The sequence below is a fragment of the Hyla sarda genome, chromosome 6, assembly GCF_029499605.1.
Source record: "Hyla sarda isolate aHylSar1 chromosome 6, aHylSar1.hap1, whole genome shotgun sequence".
Classification (NCBI taxonomy): domain Eukaryota; kingdom Metazoa; phylum Chordata; class Amphibia; order Anura; family Hylidae; genus Hyla; species Hyla sarda.
Genome location: NC_079194.1, coordinates 67,032,515 through 67,053,424, shown reverse-complemented (window position 1 = coordinate 67,053,424; position 20,910 = coordinate 67,032,515). Strand labels below are relative to the sequence as shown.

The following is a 20,910-nucleotide window of genomic DNA, read 5'->3' as shown; positions in this document are numbered from 1 at the left end:
AAAGCTGTCACTCAAAGCATTTGAGGCACAGAGCCCGGAACACTAAAAGACATTTTTATCAGCCATGCCACCTGCATGACCAGAACTTTAGGTACGTTTTTAATCTTCTCGGTACAGAACTGTAAACAATATTGAGGGCTCACAATCGCAGACAGATTCCCTTTAGGATAATTTTAAAGACTGTGCATTAGATATTAATAAAAATTTGTTGGCCAGACTATTTAACATAAAAGAAGCAGCGCGGGTCTGGATTTTGGGCTTCTTACTGTGTGCAGGCATCTTGTTTATTCCTTAATCACAACATCTGAATTTCACGTCGGGTATTTCTTACTGATCTTTGTTATTGCAGCATATTGGCACTAATGCCATTATATTTCATTGCCATTAAAGAAAAAAGAACAGTAAAATCTGTTCCTGATCTTCAGGATAAATACAGATGTGGACCCTAATCTGTGTCAGCACATGAAGCCAACCACATGCTGTGCCCACCTGGAAAGCCAGATGGCTGCTGATAGTCAGGTTGCCCAGTGTTTAGACCACAGATAATGTTATTGAAGTCTAGTATATTATTTCTGTGATTACAAACAGCTCATCCATATTACATAGTATTGTCCGTAGATGGACTAAATGTAGATAAAAACTATGATTCCTGTAGCTGTGATCTCTGATATTTGCTAGGAGCAAATAGCTTTGTTATACAGTATAGCATCCATTGGATCACTCAGGTGTCATACTTGGTTGTTACATACACATACAGTATAAGAGTCGTCATTAATTAAGCTATTTCATATGACAACTGAACATCAAATGACTCTGGACAAAACATAATCCAGAGAGGTGGTCCGGTCAAAATGTAACATGCAGTGATCTGGGTAAATGCCTTTAGGCCTCATGTATGCAACGGTATGATATCACTGTGGTGCAGATCCATCATAGATCACTTACTAGGGGAGAATATGGTGCCTTATAGATTCTGCATTGCACTTTAAAGAGTCTGTACCCCTAATTTTAAGAAGACATTGGTCAGTCCTTTGTTTTTTCATTCTTTTGTAGCCATGGGTCATGATTCTAATGATCTTCTTTTTTTTTTTTTTTTTTTGCTGCACCCCACAGGTTCATAGATACAGGGTGTCATGTCCAGGGTAGGGAGCAGTGCAGACCTGGATCTAACCCCAGCCACTGTCCCCACCTACTTGGACGGTTCAACCCAAATGGCAGCCCCAAATTGGGCAATGATTGCTAAATCGGACTAAGTGCGGTGGCTTCAATACGCATCAGACAGTCCAAGTCAAAGCAACAAGGGCTAATAAGGTACCAAATCAGCAGACAAATAATAATCAAAAACAAGCCAGAGAGACAAAAACAAGATGGAAACGAAGTACTAAATCAGAGGCAAAACAAAGTCAGGACATGCAGTGGGTCAAACCAAGATAGTGGCACAGTAAAAATTTACCAAGAAAAGGTCACAAACAGAGTTCTGGTCAGGTTGGATCAGATTTCAGAATAGCAAAGGCAAGAAATTCTGCAGAAGGGATAAATATACAATCACGTGCATCTGACTGCAGCAGCGGCTCAGTTTAAATATCCCACACTTAGGAGTCGTGAGTGTTAGTGCTGTAGCTGGTTGGCCCAGCACCTTGATCTCCTGTTTGGTCAGCAGGGCTGTCAATACCATAACCATACCATACCATACCACTCTGCACTGAGCATAGCTGGACATCATAGAGACTCTGGACTCTCCCAGCGATGACCTACAGGATGGAATCGCTGCAGGGGCAAGGAACGGCACATTTATGACACAAAGGTTTTACTATTTGGTTCATCTGTACTTTTCATGGCAGTGTCAGATGGGTGGGAACTTCATTGCAAAAATGGGCATAAATGTCAGACTCAGAGGAATGTGATTGTAATCACACAGCCCAGAACAAGATTCACACCCCTCAGCATCCATTATCACCCTCCTTTATCATAGCATTCACACCCCGTTTTGCAACAAAATTACAACTCATTTGACCCATTTTTGAATCCGTGCCCTTCCTGCTCCATGGAACTGGCGATATGCAGTGGAAATAAGCACAGACTGCAGGCTGTACCAGTGCTGCACATAGAACAGTCCAGCAGTACTGACCTCTTCTGGATCTTAGTGTCCTGCCTTCTGCTGTGCTTAGAACCTTGGCCCAGGACATCCAGAGACCGCAAGAAACATCCGCACAGCCAGGGGAAACAATAGGATCAGGAAAGCATTGGTAGAAGCTCTGATTTTTTCCAATCTATGGCATGCAAGGCAACATATTGGGGTGTGAGTGCAGCTATCGTCAGATTCCTGTAGAAGATTGAACATGTTCAGTCTTCTGATAGAATCCAAATCCTTGTTTAATCTACTGTAAAACTTCTAATGTGTGAACTAAGCATCAAAAACTCTAACCACAAACCCTCTTTAATAACAGGAGCAACTTCATGTCAGATAAAATTCCATCCCAATCTTCCTTTTAACAGCCATTACAACATATACAGCACAATAGGTAAAATGTATCAATAAGCAAGAGTGAAGGGAACCTGTCATCACTTTTACGTTAAAGGGGTACTCCCGTGGAAAACTTTTTTTTTTTTTTTTAATCAACTGGTACAACAAAGATAAACAGATTTGTAAATCACTTCTATTAAAAAATCTTAAAGCGTAACTGTCATAGAAATTATACCCCCCAGACTAATAACATGATAGTATAGATGATGATACGTATAATGCAGCTGTACCTTTGGCTGCTCTTTATCACACTTTATCAGCAGGATATAGTTTTATCGTGCGGTCAGCAACAGTCGGATAGGCGTGGCTGGGGATCGTAATGCCCGCCTCTGCCACCCCTATCCCCTGAGTGCTGGACCACTGTGTGATTGACACACAGGTCCCCACCCCCCATGTCCATGATGTGCGGGCCGGCGTGACTCCACTGAGCCTATAAATATAATGTGCACCTTTATCTTATATGATATCCAGTGCCCGTACTCCTCTTTGTTCTTCTCCTGGTGCCGGAGACGCGCTGCTTCTGCTTTCACTATAGGCAGTGAGCTCGCTCCCTTCCTCTAGCACTGCGCAGGCGCACTGAGCTGGCAGCAGACAACGGGAGCGAGCTCTCTGCCTATAGTGAAAGCAGAAGCAGTGCTAGAGGCAGGGAGCGAGCTCACTGCCTGTAGTGAAAGCAGAAGCAGTGCGTCTCCGGCACCAGGAGAAGAACGAAGAGGAGTACGGGCACTGTATATCATAAAGGTGCACATAATATGTATAGGCTCAGTGGAGTCACGCCGGCCCGCACATCATGGACATGGGGGGTGGGGACCTGAGTGTCAATCACACAGTGGTCCAGCGCTCACTTACAGGGGATAGGCGTGGCGGAGGTGGGGCATTACGATCCCCAGCCACGCCTATCCGTCTGTTGCTGACCGCACGATAAAACTATTTTCCTGCTGATAAAGAGTGATAAACAGCAGCCAAAAGTACAGATGCATTACACGTATCATCATCTATACTATCATGTTATTAGTCTGGAGGGGTATAATTTCGATGACAGTTGCGCTTTAATATTTCCAGTACTTTTTAGGGGCTGTATACTAAAGAGAAATCCCAAAAATAAATGCATTTCCTCTGATGTCATGACCACAGTGCTCTCTGCTGACCTCTGCTGTCCATTTTAGGAACTGTCCAGAGCAGCATATGTTTGCTATGGGGATTTTCTTCTGCTCTGGACAGTTCCTAAAATGGACAGCAGAGGTCAGCAGAGAGCACTGTGGTCATGACATCAGAGGAAATGCATTTCTTTTTGGGATTTCTCTTTTGTATACAGCCCCTAAAAAGTACTGGAAGGATTAAGATTTTTTAATAGAAGTTATTTACAAATCTGTTTAACTTTCTGGCACCAGTTAAAAAAAAAAAAAAAAAAGGTTTCCACGGGAGTACCCCTTTAATTGAACGATTAAAAAATTGTGGCAGTTCCTGGTGGCATGTGCTTGCCCCACTAACCTTAGGTTAATAGATCTCTCCCTATTACCAAACAGTGAAGGATCTATGAATCAAGGCTGGTGGGGGAAGGAGAACCTGTTGGAGACCGCCCGATGACTAGTGGTTCATGTAGCATGAAAGTGATGACAGATTCTCTAGACCATCCTGCAAAGTCCTAGGACATGTCCATGCAACCATATTGGCATATTTTCCCCATGTGTGTTCAAGTTTGTTCTAAAAACATTCCACAATTCATCTGGAAACTTTAGTTGGTAGCAAGGCCCTGATATTCGCAAGAAATCAGATTCCTCCCACACATTAGTTACTCTTAAAGGTGTACTCCGGTGGAAAACAATTTTTTCATATCAACTGGCTCCAGAAAGTTATACAGAGTTGTAAATTACTAGTATTAAAAAATCTCAACCCTTCCAGTACTTATCAGCTGCTGTATACTACAGAGGAAGTTGTGTAGTTCTTTTCTGTCTGATCACAGTGCTCTCTGCTGACACCTCTGTCCATGTCAGGAACTGTCCAGAGCAGGAGAAAATCCCCATATCAAACCTCTCCTGCTCCGGACAGTCCCTGACATGGACAGAGGTGTCAGTAGAGAGCACTGTGGTCAGACAGAAAATAACTATACAACTTCCACTGGAGCATACAGCAGCTGATATTTATATTAGAAGTAATTTACAAATGTGTTTAACTTTCTGGCACCAGTTGATTTGAAAATAATTGTTTTCCACCGAAGTACCCCTTTAAATTAAATGGTAATTTATGTGCATATTCACAACAGAATAATATAATAAATAAAAAAGCAATGTTGCAAATTACAACGATAACACCAAAATTGGGTGGAGAATTTGAGATACCAATGTCATTAACTGTACCATGTCTTGGCAGCAACACACATTACATTTCCATATCCTATCTATGGATTGTAAGAATTGGTAAAAACCAGATGTGACAGCCCTCTAGTGTTAACCCTCACCGGTGTCAATAATAATTAACAGGAATAAGCTAACCGCAGAGGCTGGAAGGAAGAAGAACAGAACAGGCAGAAGTCAGGGACAATATCAGAAAGCCGTAAATGTAACATAATTGTGGAGTGAATTGAAATTACCCAGGGGGTGAACTGGCACAATATATTAGGGGCAAGTATAGGAGAACTCCTGTGGAGCTACACTATGTTGGACATTTTCATTCTTTATTCTTTACATTTATTTTCGTAAGTCTTGGTTGGGTTTGCATAAATGTATATAATAAGGCATGTTTAGCCCCAGTGTTCTTGCAGATGATTTTACATGGTAGATAATGTCAAATCCATATAGGTTAGAAATGATTTGAATTATGTACAGTCGGCATGAGTTTGGAAATATTTAGGCTGAACTAGAGCTCATAGAGAATATAATACAAATAAAAAAAACAGACTCAGAAAGATAAGAATTTTATCTGTGGAAAGTTGTGTTTTGTCCAAAACAATAAAAACTTCAATGAAATGTTTTGGAAAATTGCATGGATTTGTTTTAGTAAACTTGCAAGAATATACATTTTATTTTATTTATTTATTTGTGGTCGGGTTACATGTACCGTGAGTGGAATGTACCACTGGGTGAATAAATAGGCCTGGGGTGTGCCTGGCTGGCCATGAAGGATAACCTAAAGAAGGGGGATACCCTGACTGACTGAAAATAAAAAAGGGGAAGGGAGGGTGGGGACGTCTAGCGCGCTGCCTACAGCACCTGTGTGGAACAGGAGGGCATATAAAGACCAGACCTTCTCACAAATCAGGTTAACTTAATTAAGTTAACCAATACTTGTCGTTGGGTTACATGTACCATGAGTGGAATGTACCACTAGGTGAATGAATAGGCCTGGGGTATGCCTGGCGGGCCGAGAAGGCTAACCTAAAGAGGGGGGCAAAACACATCAGTAAGGTGATGCAAGAATTAATGGTTATAACATACCTCATAAGAACCCAAGATAACAGACAAAATTCTTCACTTATCAGCTGGTTGGAATGTGTCAGTGGAACAGAGCGATTAGAAACATAGAAACATAGATTGTGTCAGTAGATAAGAACCATTTGGCCCATCTAGTCTGCCCAATAATCTGAATCCTATCAATAGTCCCTGGCCCTATCTTATATGAAGGATAGCCTTATGCTTATCCCATACATCCTTAAACTCCTTCACTGTATTTGCAGCGACCATCTCTGCAGGAAGGCTATTCCATGTATCCACTACTTCCTGGTATTACTTTTAAACCTTTGTCCCTCTAATTTAACACTATGTCCTCTTATGGTAGTTTTTCTTCTTTTAAATATGCTCTCCTCCTTTACCGTGTTGATTCCCTTTATGTATTTAAAAGTCTCTATCATATCCCCTCTGTCTCTTCTTTCTTCCAAGCTATACATGTTAAGGTCCTTTAACCTTTCCTGGTAAGTTGTATCCTGCAATCCATGTAATAGTTTAGTATCTTCTCTGAACTCTCTCTAGAATATCTATATCCTTTTGGAGATACGGCCTCCAGTACTGCGCACAATACTCCAAGTGAGGTCTCACCAGTGTTCTCACCACTTCTATCTTTCTACTGCTTATACCTCTCCCTATACATCCAAGCATTCTGCTAGCGTTTCCTGATTACATTGTCTTCCTACCTTTAAGTCTACTGAAATATATAAACATACAGTGCCCTAACTTAACATATAAGTGATAACTGACAAGAGGAGCCCCAATAATAGATGTTGAAAAACGCAAAGTGTCCCATGCTACACACATAAGTAATCATATTGAACCATGCCATACATAAAGTGTAAACAATGGAAAGACCTGCATAGACAATACACAAGACGTACTAAATCTAAGGTCTCATGTACCAGTAAGGCAGTATCCTCATACTTGCAGGCGTAAAGAAGGTGATAACTGCTGCACCCTTAGACTCATCACAAAAGAAAACAACATGACCAGCAGGTTAAATAACCGATAAGAGCAAATTTCCCAACAGGTAAACGCATGACAAGACATGGATATACACAACAAGAGGCTCAGAAGCTATACCCACACCAAATAACTTAACACTAAGACTAGTATTGGGTGCGAATATTGGGTGCGACTAGTATTGGGTGCTCCTGTTTCGCACGCTTGATGGCCGGACGAAGCACGCCAAGCGTGCGAAACAGGAGCTCAGTCGCCATCCACTGTCCCCCCACTACCCTTCTCTTCTGTACCCTATTTGTAAGTATGCTTCAATAAAGAAGACTTGCAAGCTGAATTGGTGAGTGCCGATATTTTCTGTTTCTTACGGACTGAGTCTGAAAATTGCTTGTCATATCTGAGCACCACCTACAGCAACACAGCTACACTAGCACCCATCTGCCGTCTTACACCCCAGGACACCTCAAGCAGTGCCGCACTACCTCTACTGTGAAACTGTAAGGAATGTATGCAAGACACATTGAAGGAAGGCATTAAATGTTGCATTGGAGGTACGCGTATCACACCGCGAGGGAAACATATGCACATCCACTGAGTAGGAACCTGAGTAATACACCGTCTGTACTATAACGTGGAACACTATGTGGAAGGTAAGCATGGTATACTTGGTGGTAATGCATGGAAATGTATTGTAGTGCACTATGTGAACGTAAGCATAGTACATTGTTGGACTCGTTATCTGCTGTTGCAGAGACACAAACGTGGTATAACTGTGTGAAATGTAATATATGAAGTGACAATGCTATAACCATTACGTACTGTATCCAAACAATGGTAAAGCTTGTGCAGTAACAACACTAAGTATGCGATGCAAGAAAGCTTGTAGTAACTTGCACCCAGAACAAAGCCATAGGAATGTAAGCGAGGTAACAGGTATAATAATGGTGAGATCAACGCTATAATGCCAAACTAACATGCCTGACCTACATTGACAGCCCAACAAACCCAACCTGCAACCAGAGAAAGCAAAGTAACGTAGAGCTGAAACAAGACTAAAAGCTAAAAGACAGGGTTTTTTTTTTGGACACTTGAGCTAACATGCTTGGAATACTGTGTGAAGCATAAGCGTGGTAACAGTGTGGGAACGTACTGTAGAGCAGTGTGTGAAATGTATTAATCGTACACAATTCCGCTCAATATCAGCTATAGCGACTTAAGACAGTGCAATTGAGTGGAACCGTAACATGGTCCAACCATGTGGAAAATCTACTTGAATGGAACTAAGTGATTCAGTACCTTATATGAGACGAACATGTGATGTCCCAGTACGGGATATAGTCCCATACAATACTTAGGCCATGTCAGGTTGAGTCCCTCTGTGTCCTGGAGGCTCTCCTGCAGCGTCTCCTCTATAGTGTTATATGTATATTGTATAAAGGACCTTTGAGGACCTTTGAGTTAGTCACATGATAATGTGGTCACATGTTCAATTCACATGTTTTGTTACCCAGAGACCACCAGCTAACCAGGTGACCTGCAGCTTGACCTGTGGGCTCCTTGCTCAGCCCCTATTTTTATTAAGTGGCATGACTGGAATTTATCATGGAATATATTTGTTGGTAACTGCACATTATTGATATGACTGACAGATTTATTATTAATGTACGTCAAACATTCCTACCATTTCCAACTGATACTTTTCTTTTTTTTAAATCCAAAAACTCAGGCTTTTCCATATATGCGTTCTAGTTTTGTACACATGTATTGAGTGTATAGACAGAAATGGTAAGGTATTTTATGGGGCAAAATACACTAAAAGACCATTGGTGTAAAAATGAGTTTAGGACAGTTCGATTCATGACGAGACAAATTTTGTCCTAGGACCTAACAATACATATTTGCCAAAGAGTATGTGCCAAGTTAATAAATTTGTCTTAAAATACATCTTGTGTGTCTAAAAACACCACCAATGGCGAATCCATCAGTATTTAAATTACTCCCTTAGGTCCCACAGATCTGTATTGCTTTCAGCTCATAGAGGTCTACAGGCTAAATTCAAAAGTTCTGTCTATGAATACTTCACATGTCCATATTAGTTCAATTTTTACTTGTGTATTTCAACAATATCACCAGAAACAGAAATATCACAAATATTAGCAAAAAATAATAAATTGTTTAGCAAACTAATTGAACAAAAATGGATGGCTTCTAACAAAGATCCCTTGGTTTCAATGCTCAGGCCCTCAGCAATCTAATATTTATTATTGATCTGATGGATAGGCGATAAATGTATGAGATAAGAAAATCCCTTAAAGGGGTACTCCGCTCTAAACATTTTATCCCCTATCCAAAGGAAAGGAAATAAGATGTTAGGTGGTGAGGATCCCGCCACTGGGGAACCCCCGTGATCTCTGGGCCGACAGCGGCGGCATCTGGAACACGGAAGCTTGCAGCTTCCGCATTCATGATGTCATGCCCCCTCTATTCATGTCTATGGAAGGGGGCGTGATGGCTAGTACATAGCCGTCACGCCTCCTCCCATAGTCGTAAATGGAGGGGGCATGGTGGCTGTCATCGAGCATCGCCAGTCATCGAGCATGGAGTGGAGTTTGTTCTGTGTACCGAATGGCAGGGGTGCCACAGCACATATCGTGGGGACCCCCGCGATCTAACATTTTATCCTCTATCCTTTGGATAGGGGATAAGATGTTTAGAGCGGAGTACCCCTTTAAACCCTATCTGAACTAAACAAAAATATGCAGTATTTTCTTTTCTGGTTCTGAAGGCATTTATGATCCAAATGTGTAATAAAGTAATTAAAGAGCAATATTCCTACAATAAATAGGCAAATCTTTTATTTTTCTGTTATGACACTTTCTTTAACATCACTCGGCTTATTTTGTCCCAAGGATTTGCATTAGTCACTATATCCACATTCCAGGGAAGCTCCCACCATGTATCTTCAGATATCTCCATCTTAGATTGACTGCCAATTTCCAGTATAAGGATGCATTTGCTGCCCACATTGTAATAATTTGTTTTTAACTTTGAAAAGAAGCTGATTTTGTATGCAAATAATCCAGTTTGGCCCAAAAATGGAACACTGATGTGAACTATGAAGATTGTTGTAATGTTAAATTGTTTCTGTAAAGCATGCAAAATTTATTTTTGGCTACAATCGTGTAAGAAAAGATTAGGATAGGTTCCCATCTACGTCAAGGCTCTGTTCCCAGCCTCCATTACAGATTCTGTACAAAAAAAAAAAAAAGAGTCTGGACAACATTGTAGAATGTGCGGCGCTGTTCGGTCTGGTAAACTGCCGGATGCCAGAATGAAAACCTGACGAACCTTCTTAAAGTCCAGGGGTCCTTCAGGCACCATTGGTTTCCTGCACAGCAAAAACAAAAAGAAAAATAGCCAGCACAACTACCTAATACATGGGTGCACGCTGGTGTGGAAAATACAAAGTTGCAGCAGCACTCTTGATCAACAAATGGAGGCTCTTAGTGCACTTTTTGCTCAAAACCTGTCCCCCATCCACCATGCGGAGGTGGCGTCATTTCGGATGGGACCCTAACACTTATTCCATTTACCTCTGATGGGCATATAGCCTCTTACTGGGTCACACGCAGGATCCACTATCAATTTAAAAAAACTCCTATTCACCGGAGTTTTTTTAAATTAATAGTGGATTCAGCATGTCATCCAGTCAGAGGCTATATGCCCAGCAGAGGTGAGTGGAATAAGTGTTAGGGTCCCATCTGAAATAAGGCCACCTCCATGTGGTGGATGGGGGACACATTTTGATCAAAAAGTGCGCTAAGAGCCTCCATTTTTTGACAAAGAGTGCTGCTGCAGCCTTCTTTTTTGTATACCATTGGTTACTTGTAAGGGATCCTGCACTGCTGTTATTCTTGTTTTCCTGTTAGTGTGATAACATAATAACAAGCAACATAATAACAAATAACAAAATAAATAAATAAATACATAAATAACTGATGTTAAATGTAACAAAAGTAATTGGGACTACAAGGTAAAAGCTATAGATGTAACTTCTGCATCTGCTTATGTATCCATGGAAGGTGTTTGGGTTGGTCTCAGCCCCCATACAGTATATCAACAATAAACATTTTAGGATGTGAAAGCCATCTTAAGGGACATATGTCAACCCTGTTCCTCTAGGGCAGGCATAGGCAACCTTCGGCACTGCAGATGTTTTGGACAACATCTCCCATGATGCTCTTACAGCCAAAATGCTGACAAAGCATTATGGGAGAAGTAGTCCAAAACATTTGCAGTGCCGAGGGTTGCCTATGCCTGCTCTAGGGTCAGGAGCAACTGTTTACAGGGCTCTTCTGTCCTCGAATGAGGGATTGGTGTATTCAACCTGGACCAAGAGAGGAGCCCAACATAATTCATTGGGTAGAGGCCCACAAGTGTGACCAGAGCTGGATTATATAGAGGGTACATGTGCTGGGGCTTCCACCACTTACTCTTATTGCCTAGGTCAGTTCTATCATCCTATCCATCCGTCTTATCATTTTCTATATCTATTACATTAATATGTTTATTACGTTAAAGGACCTTTTGAGGGGTTGCCCAGTGAAATGTTTTTTTTTTTAATTAATATGCCCAGCCTACCCAAACAAAAACAATAAAACTGTTAACTCACCTTCCTCCACTTCCTTGTAGGCTCCAGTATGGCCCATCTTTGGCTGGTCTCTGCTGACAGTCTATTTCCGGGGGTCATCTAGAGCTACAGATAGGATGTCTAAGCGCTGCTCAGCCAATCTCTGGTCACAGTGGTGTCCCGCATCAGCCAGTGATTGGCAAGCTGCACTGTCAGTTCCCCCCGACAGCACACACTACTGTCTGCAGTTCCGTGTAAAGCAGAGTCACAACCAATGATGGGGTGTCTTGATACCAGAAGCTAAGAGGTAGCGGAGGAAGATGAGATAGAGTCTTTATTGTTTAATTAGGCTGGCTGGGCATATTAGTAAAAAAAAATATGTTAACCAGGTGACCCCTAATTAGGAATTTAACTAGAGACCTGCACAGACACTATGAACAACAATGGTGCCATCTGTTTGTTAATATTAAATACTGATAAAAGATACATTGGGGAAAGGATGATATGAGAAGTGTACACCTCTCTCTTTAATATGATATTCATACGTGAGTAATTTTTTTTATGAAATCACAGTTCCCCACACTAGGTATATAAGTGAAAGCCCCTTTTCCAGTGCAGCTCAAAAGGAAGTATGTTCTTTCCTGCAGTGCTAATTTACAGCATAATACTTGTTACACTGTGCGCTCCAGCCGCAAGCAGCGGCCGTGAGCGCAGAGTCCCTGTGTCCCCGTCTGCTGGCGGGGCTGGGATTCGCATCGCGGGACGTGCCCGAATGCGAATCCCAGCCCGTCACTCACCATGCTCCGCTGCCACCTCCTCCTCTGTGCCTCAGCTCTGGTACGCGCGTCCCTGTCTGCTAGGGCATACGCTCACGGGAGCTCTGAAATTTAAAGGGCCAGTATGCCCATTATTACTGTCACACCTGTCACTGACATTAAGTGTTCCATATTGCCTGTTTGCCTTATCCATGTATTTAGACCTTCCCGCTACGTTCTTTGACTTCACACCTTTGTCGCCTGCCTTGACCTTCTGCTACCTCTGACTACACTACTGCTTTATCCTTCAGTACCTTGCCTTGCCCAGCTACCTGTGTGGTCGAGCCGTGTCGGGGAAAGCAACCTGGGTGTCGCCTGCCGCAGCAAGCCCATCCTGCCTTGCGGTGAGCTCTGGTGAAGACCAGCGGCAACTTAGACTCTGCTCCCCGATACGGTCCGAGTCATCAGCCACACAGGTTAGAGGATCCCCATCCAGCTCTGTAACAATACTCATTGTATAAATGCATGACAGTGATATACACCTTGAGATTTATTAGGTCCACAAATCACTTTTCTTGGCCCCGCATGTAAGATCAAGCATATCCAGTACCATTCTAACCTATCATTTCCATCATGTCACAACAGATTATAAGGGCCTTTATCTTACTTTTGAAACAATACTGAAATTTAGTGATGGCGAATCTATAGCTAAGGTGGCTATAACGTTTGAAATATTTAAAATAGTGTTTCCTTTCCTTCTAAGAGCTGACATGAAATCAAACATACATCACTTGTCAACATGGGTGTGCATGTCATTGTAAACGAAGGCAGCTGTCACTTGCAGAGCCTCTACTGTCAGTACAGTCTACAGTCATATAGCATATTGCGACCAATGTAAAAATAAAATGTCACATATATGATTTTTCTTTTGCATTATTCAGGATGAATTTGAGTGCAGCGCTTTACAATAACTGTATAAATTATTAATTTTTTTATATGTAAAGAAATTGGAAGTGCCGTGGTTTGATGATGTGACAGTGATTCATTACGCTCCAGAATGGGACCCTGGCTCTATCAGTGAGGAGCGCGTATCGTCTACTGTAGACAGCACAAGCTTCACTCATTTCTATGGGAGTGCCAAAGATGCCGAGTGCTGGACTCGGTTCCCTTTAGTAGCTTGCATAGAAATCAATGGAGCGCATGCCGTCTACCACACACACTTTTCACTCAGAGCCGGGTCCTGTTCCAGAGGTCGCTGGGGGTCTGACCGCTGGGACCAGCTACTTATCCCTTATCCACAGTTAATTTTGGCTGCAGTACCCTTTTAAGATTGTAATACAACTATTGAAAATTTCTCCTTAAATTCTCTCCTTAGAAAAGTAAAACAACTCCAGCTCATTACATTCAGCCCTATCAAACAATCCAGGGAAGAAACACTTGAGGAAAAGATGTCTTCCTTATTAAGATTTGTATTAACCTTGTATAAATCTTATACTATAAATCTAAGACAACAGTACAAAATACCAAGCAGTTGTCATGTCAAAATACCAAGCAGGGATATGTGCAGCCCTGAGCATGCCTACAGCCACTTTCCTACTTGAATATCTGCCTTGAGCAGCAGATACTCAACTGGTCAATGGTCCCTACTCTGAGTGTTGGGCATCAGAATAGTCAGACAAACCAGATCAGTAACTGTCAGACAGGTCACGGACAAAGTCAGCAGACACAGGGTTAACCAGAAAAAAGACAAAGTCCAAATAACTGGAGAGCAAACGAGGAGAGACAGCAAAGAGACAAACACACAAGCAAGCTAATCAAAAAGGCCAAATCAGAACTAGCAAGAGTAATGAAGTACACAATCACAAGGCAAAGGGATAATCAGGCAAGGTCAAAAATCTGGGGAAAAGAATAAACAGGCAGAGTATAAACGCTAGTGAAGAGTATGAGCTGCAATCATGAGCAAACTGAAATCATAATGCAGAATTTAAATAGACCACCCAAGAAGGTGTGTACACAGAACTCCACGCTGACTGGGTAATAATAGAACTGAAAGCATATTTTGTACAGAGTTTGAGGCACAAATTTTGATCCAAAAGTGGTCCAAGATAATGAATTTTATTAAATTAACCAGCATACACCTGTCATATATTGCATATATAGTAAAAACAAACAAACATGAATCTCCCTGACCCGTACAGGAGGGCTTTCATCTAGCTGTGCACAGCTCTGTTTAGTGCAGAGCTGTTGCCATGGTGACGCATGATGTTAATGGCTCTGGGCCTATAGAGAGCAGCCTGCACAGAAGATCCAGGCTGGATTGTGACACCAGGTTTCAAACATAACATCTTATTTTATTTCAAGGAGTGAACCCCTAAATCATAGGCCTATGATTAAGGGGTTCACTCCCTAAAACACATTGGCAGTTTGGAGCCTGGTTGGTATTTTATACTATTGGAGTTTATGAAGATTTAAGGAAGATGTTTTATTCCTCAAGAGTTGGACACATGTCCCTGAGTCTATAACTAAAGCTATTTCACACAAGCTTGTACATGTATACTTCTGATCTATATGAAGATGTTAGTTTGGGTCTTTAGACCCGAATTTGTACCAGGACATAAGGTCGTAATACAGGTGTCTAAATGCACTTATGTTACACTAGTGGGAGACTAGCCATAGGTTAAGTCTGCTTTGGATCTTTTTGCAAATCCTTAATAAATAGAGATGACCAAACCTCTGGAAATTCACTTGCAGAGCATTAGCTAGAATTGGTCACCAGATATAATTAGGATTTAACAGCAGATTGAGATTTAGGGTACGTTCCCACCTGGCGTATTTTGCTGCATATTTTCTGCTGCGTATTTTCCTACCCATTGACTTGTATGGGAAATAAAATACGCAGCAGCAAATACACAGCAACATTTACCAGGTGGGAACATACCCTTATACAGGAGCAGGAACTTCTGTCAAAAGGCGGAGTCCCTGCTTCCATACACTGAGCAGTGAGAAATACACTGTATGCATTGCTACTAGTTAATGTTTACTGGGAAAGCCAGAATGTAGAGAGTGTAGGTGGTAATGCATACAGCATTGCCGCTTATCCCTGAATATATGAATATGCAGAAAAAAGTGAATATTCATAATTTCGAATATATTCTTAATATTCGCGATTTCGTGAATTTGCAATAAAAATTTGAAATGCGAATATTCACGCTAGTGCAGACCACCAAGGGAATGTGAATTACCGGCAATGCATACATCCTCATCACTTACCTCAGATAGCCTGATACATTTGCGAGGTCAGGCACTCTGCCCAGCCCAACAAATGTAAACTGAGCAACGGCGCATATAATGGGAGATGTACTAAGCTGCGCGAGTTGCATATTCTTTTTTTTTTAAAGTCACAGATATTGTCAAGCGGGCAAAAAAGGGGGCATTGTTTTATATAGAGGGGGCATGCTAGGTAAGTACCCGACTTTAGGCCCAATATGCAGCAGCAAATGTGGCAGAAATCTAAGCCAGCTCAGAGATGGAATTGGAATTTCCCATATTCTGGGAGGTCCCATAAATGTCGGTTTACTGTAGTTGGATAAAGGGAAATTGTCAGTATTATTTCTTTAATACCTTAAAGGGGAAGTCTGCCCCTAAACATCTTATCACCTATTCAAAGGATAGGGGATAAGATGTCTGATTGTGTGGGGTCCGGCCGCTGTCCCCCCCCCCACCCCCCCTCCTCCTCAATCTCAGGGCAGGCACTGTGGATAGGGGATAAAATGTATGGGGGGTGGAGTACCCCTTTAAAGACCAAGGCAGTTCTTGTCTTAAAAGGAGTACTCTGGTGAGTAATAAAAAATAAAAAAAAATCCTGCCAGCATTTAAAAAAAGAAAACTTACCCGCCAGCTGCTACCCCAGTGCCTCCAGTCTCACTGCCCAGGCCTCCGCTGCAATCTGCTTCCTGGTGCCAGGGGTAGAAGCGTCAGACTGAAACTCAGACAATCAACGGCCAAGGCGGGACATCAGTGCTACCCCAGTACCAGGAAGAGGATCACAGTAGATTCTGTATGATCTTCTTGTTTGGTGTAAACAATAGGACTTTAGTAAACCTTTACATTTTTTTTTTTTTTTTTTACTATACCGTATTTTTCGCCATATAAGACGCACTTTTTCTTCCCCAAATTGGGGGGGAAAAGTTGGTGCGTCTTATACGGCAAATACACATTAAAACTGGCGGTCCCTGGAGCCATCAAAGGCCGGGACCCGTGGTTAATACAGGACATCATAGATCGCGGTGATGCCCTGTATTAACCCTTCAGACGTGGCGATCAAAGCTGACCGCCGCGTCTGAAGCGAAAGTGACTCTAACCCGACTGCTCAGTCGGGCTGTTTGGGACCACCGCGGTGAAATCGCGGCGTCCCGAACAGCTTACAGGACACCGGGAGGGACCTTACCTGCCTCCTCGGTGTCTGCTCCGTGCTGGGATCCCCTGCATGGCCGGCGTTCTCCTTCCACGTCATCACGTCGTCGCACACGCCGTCCCGTCATCCAATAGGAGCGGCGTGCGTAGCGAAGTGATGGCGGTGACGGTGAGCGAGGATACCGGGCAGCAGAGACGTTCCGGAGCGATGGGGACACCTTGAGGACGCGACAACAGCGATGGAGGGCGACATCCAGGGCAGCGGTGACGAGCAGTGATGGGTCCGGAGCGGCGGGGACACATGAGTACTACCTCCTATACCAGTGGTCTTAAACCTGCGGACCACCAGATGTTACAAAACTACAAATCCCAGCATGCTGGGAGTTGTAGTTTTGCAACATCTGAAGGTCCGCAGGTTGAAGATCACTGTCCTTTACTTTACTATATTTGGTTCAGAATCTTTATTTTCTAGATTTTTATGCTTTAAAATTGGGTGCGCCTTATATGCCGGAGCGTCTTATATGACGAAAAATACGGTAATTTTTTCTATACTATTTAAATTATTATTATGATTTTTTTTTTTTTACTATTATTGTAGATTGTAAGCCCTAGTAGACAGGGCCCTCTTTCCCTCTATACCAGTCTGTTTACTGTTTCAGGTCCGTTGTTCTTGTCTTTCGTTAAATGTATTTTAACCCCTTATCATATACACAGTGCCCTGAAACTTAGGTTGCTCCATAAAGAAAATAAATAAAGAAACAAACAAACAAACATATAAATAAATAATAACCATATTTACCTCCATGTCTATACATCAGTACATTATTGTCTGTGTATTTATAATACATAGACATCTGTTAGGCCAGTGAACCAGGGTGCCTCCAGTTTTTGCAAAACTACAACTCCCAGCATGCCCGGACAGCCAAAGGCTGTCCGGGCATGCTGGGAGTTGTAGTTTTACAACAGTTTGAGGCATCCTGGTGGGAAACACCCTGTTAGGCAAACCAGACAGGTCAGTATAAAACACTAGTATAAAGCCATTAGCACTGGCAATAGCATTTTTTTATTTTATAGCACAGACCTCCAAAATGATAACATTTGCACTACCCGCTTCGCCACTAGGGGAGCCCTACCTAGTATGGATTCATAGGTTTCCTATTGATCTCATTGGGAGATATAGAAGGCTATTTACTAAGCTGACCTGAGGCTCCATTCCTGATGAGAAAACCTTTTTAATAGAAGCCCCCCCCCCCCCCCCTTTTTTGGCATAAGTATCGTAAAAAGCATAGTACATCTCCATGGATTTATTATGGGACATTTATTATGATCAGCGTTACTGGCGGACATATGCCCTGCAGTTAAGCTTTTGACACAGAGTCAGCATTTTGCCCATTAATGCGCTTGGTAATAAACCCCATCGGCCGTAATATTCTAGCAGAAGACATATAACAGTATGTTTCCATCATAAACAGGGCCCAGTTATTACCGGTAACTATGTGTAACTATGCCAAGCAATATATTGGCCAGCAGAAAGAAGGCGAGTAATGTGTCCATTCATATAACTGCCAGCGTGGCTATAATATGGCATTAATAGATATTACACCACAGAAGTAGTTAATTGGACTCTATTATGCTGTCCTTTTAATCTCGTTTTTTTTTTTTTTTTCTACTTTTTGCCCACATTAGACACCGCAAATGCCGATCCAGTGTGGTCCCCAAACTGTGGCCCTCCAGATGTTGCAAAACTACATCTCCCAGCATGCCCAGACAGCCAACGGCTGTCTAGACATGCTGGGAGTTTTTGTTGTTGTTCAACATATGGAGGGTCACAATTTGGAGACTACTGCACCGTGGTCTCCAACCTGTTGTCCTCCAGATGTTACAAAACTACAACTCACAGCATGCCCACAACTCCCAGTCCAAACCACATCCTTGTGCATTTCTAAACCAAAATAGACCTATTCCATGCCTGCAACATCAGCAAAAACAGGTATGCAAAAGATATACACAAGAACCTTTACATTATTATTTAATAATAGTCTATTCTGCACTATATAAGCAAAATAAATAAATAACTATTCCGGAGTGCTTCTAGGTTCTATTTAAAATGAAATATAGGAGATTCTTAAAGGGATTTTTCACTTTTACATTGATAGTCCCCAAATTTCCCAGATCTAAGTCTGACTTATTATCTGTGGAATGTGCTGGAAAAACAAGCCTAATCCGTAGAGGCCACATCCCACTACTTACAGGACATACAAGTCTTAGGCTATGCTTACACAAGCCAATGTCCGCACTGAAAATTTCTGTGCGGACATTCCCCAGACAGGACCGCTTGGAAATACGCCATCTCATAGACAGCAATGCATTTCCATGCGGACTCCAGAATCGAGATTTCCGCGGCAGATGTTTCTGCCATGTAAATTCCACCATGTGCACAATGCAACAGAATCCCATTGAAATCATGCTGCAGAATGTACGTGTGGAATTCTTACACAGAATCTGATACTGCGCATCATGTGAACATCGCCTAAGTGCCAGATTTCACAGGGAACCTCCAGAGGTTAAAGGGGTATTCCAGGAAAAAACTTTTTTTTAATATATATCAACTGGCTCCAGAAAGTTAAAGGGTAGCTCCCACCATCCTATTTTTTTTTTTGCTAGCCCGTTCTGCACCCCCCCCCCCCCCCCCCGGCTGCGGCACTAGCCCGTTCCATCCTCTGCCCCCCGCCCCGAATACCCCCTTGCCTCATTACACGCAGTTACTGCAGAGTCCGGCAGCGGGCGTGCAGGGACAGCGGCGGAAACGAGGCGGCGGCGGTGATGTGGGGGAGGAGTGGCCTCCCAGCCAGTGGCTGGGGAGCCAATGCGCTCGCTCCCGCCTGTCTGATTGACAGGCAGGGAGCGAGTGCAGCCTGACTCAAAAAGGACTGATTGCCACTCCAAAATCAGTCCTTTTTTAGTAGCCGGTTTTAAAATGTAAATGAAACCTTTTTAATGAAAAAAATTATAATAAAAGTATATTAGAGATATGTTGTAGTACATAAGTACTACAACATATCAAAAAATAAAGTTGGTGACAGTGCCCATTTAAACAGATTTGTAAATTACTTCTATTAAAAAATCTTAATCCTTTCAGTACTTATGAGCTTCTGAAGTTAAGGTTGTTCTTTTCTGTCTAAATCCTCTGTGATGACACCTGTCTTGGGAACCGCCCAGTTTAGAAGAGGTTTGCTATGGGGATTTGCTTCTAAACTGGGCGTTTCCCGAGACAGGTGTCATCAGAGAGGATTTAGACAGAAAAGAACAACCTTAACTTCAGAAGCTCATAAGTACTGAAAGGATTAAGATTTTTTTTAATAGACGTAATTTACAAATCTGTTTAACTTTCTGGAGCCAGTTGATATATAAATAAAAAAAAGTTTTTCCTGGAATACCCCTTTAATGGAGTCCAGGCTTTGATGGGTAAAAGTTGGTCTGGAAGCAAAAGGTGGAGCTACACAATTTTAGAGGGTTATAACGTGATGGCTGATATAGTCACACTTGTGTATTTTGTATTATCCTGGGTATCTGGTGCTATGTTTGACATGCATCTGTGTATAGCCACAATAAGCCCGGCTCAGGTTACCTATGCCACGGAAAACAGCATTCTAAATGAATAATTCATGGCAGGGTTGTGTTTACTCACTACAGCACTGACAGGGGAGACTGAAGTTGAGAGACAATAGTTCCAATGACAGCTGCAGCTTCCAGCAGCAGATGAAATCTTTTGTGAAAAAAAATGTTTTCCGTACAAAACACAAATTACTCGGTAATGTTATATCCATGATAAATAGCAATTTGTCTGAACTTTTGAGTGTCTGTTGCATTGTGCTGCTGACTATTAAATAAAGAGACTCAACTAATTTGCATTAGAAGAAAGATAAGATATAAAGGTGTGGGGGGAAAAAAGGGGGAGCAAGTGGCCGGGGGAAGGGGTTGTAAGTAGAGAATTAGGACTCCAGTAAGTAAGTCATGAGTTACAATGGGTAAAGGGGTAGTCCGGATAAGAATAGCATTGTCCGCTCTGGAGGAGCTGACGTGTCCTACATCACACCAACATCTCATGGATTAGAAGGGGCACTGTGTAATAGGGGGGCTTGTTTTTCCACTTTTTGTCTCTGATCGAATCCTAATACAGTGGTC

General features: G+C 42.3%; 1 protein-coding gene across 2 annotated transcripts in view; it reads left to right on the top strand.

The window, feature by feature from the left end:
• Positions 1–20,910, top strand: part of CACNA1I (calcium voltage-gated channel subunit alpha1 I) — a 721,300-nt gene that overhangs the window by 20,853 nt on the left and 679,537 nt on the right. Inside the window, exon 1 of one of the 2 annotated variants that reach the window (XM_056524025.1) lies at positions 14,240–14,317. The exons of the other annotated variant lie outside the window; for it this stretch is intronic. Coding sequence (XP_056380000.1) covers positions 14,255–14,317 — 63 coding nt within the window. The 5' untranslated portion in view covers positions 14,240–14,254. Of the gene's footprint in view, positions 1–14,239; positions 14,318–20,910 lie in introns of those variants that run through there. 2 annotated transcript variants of the gene reach the window in all.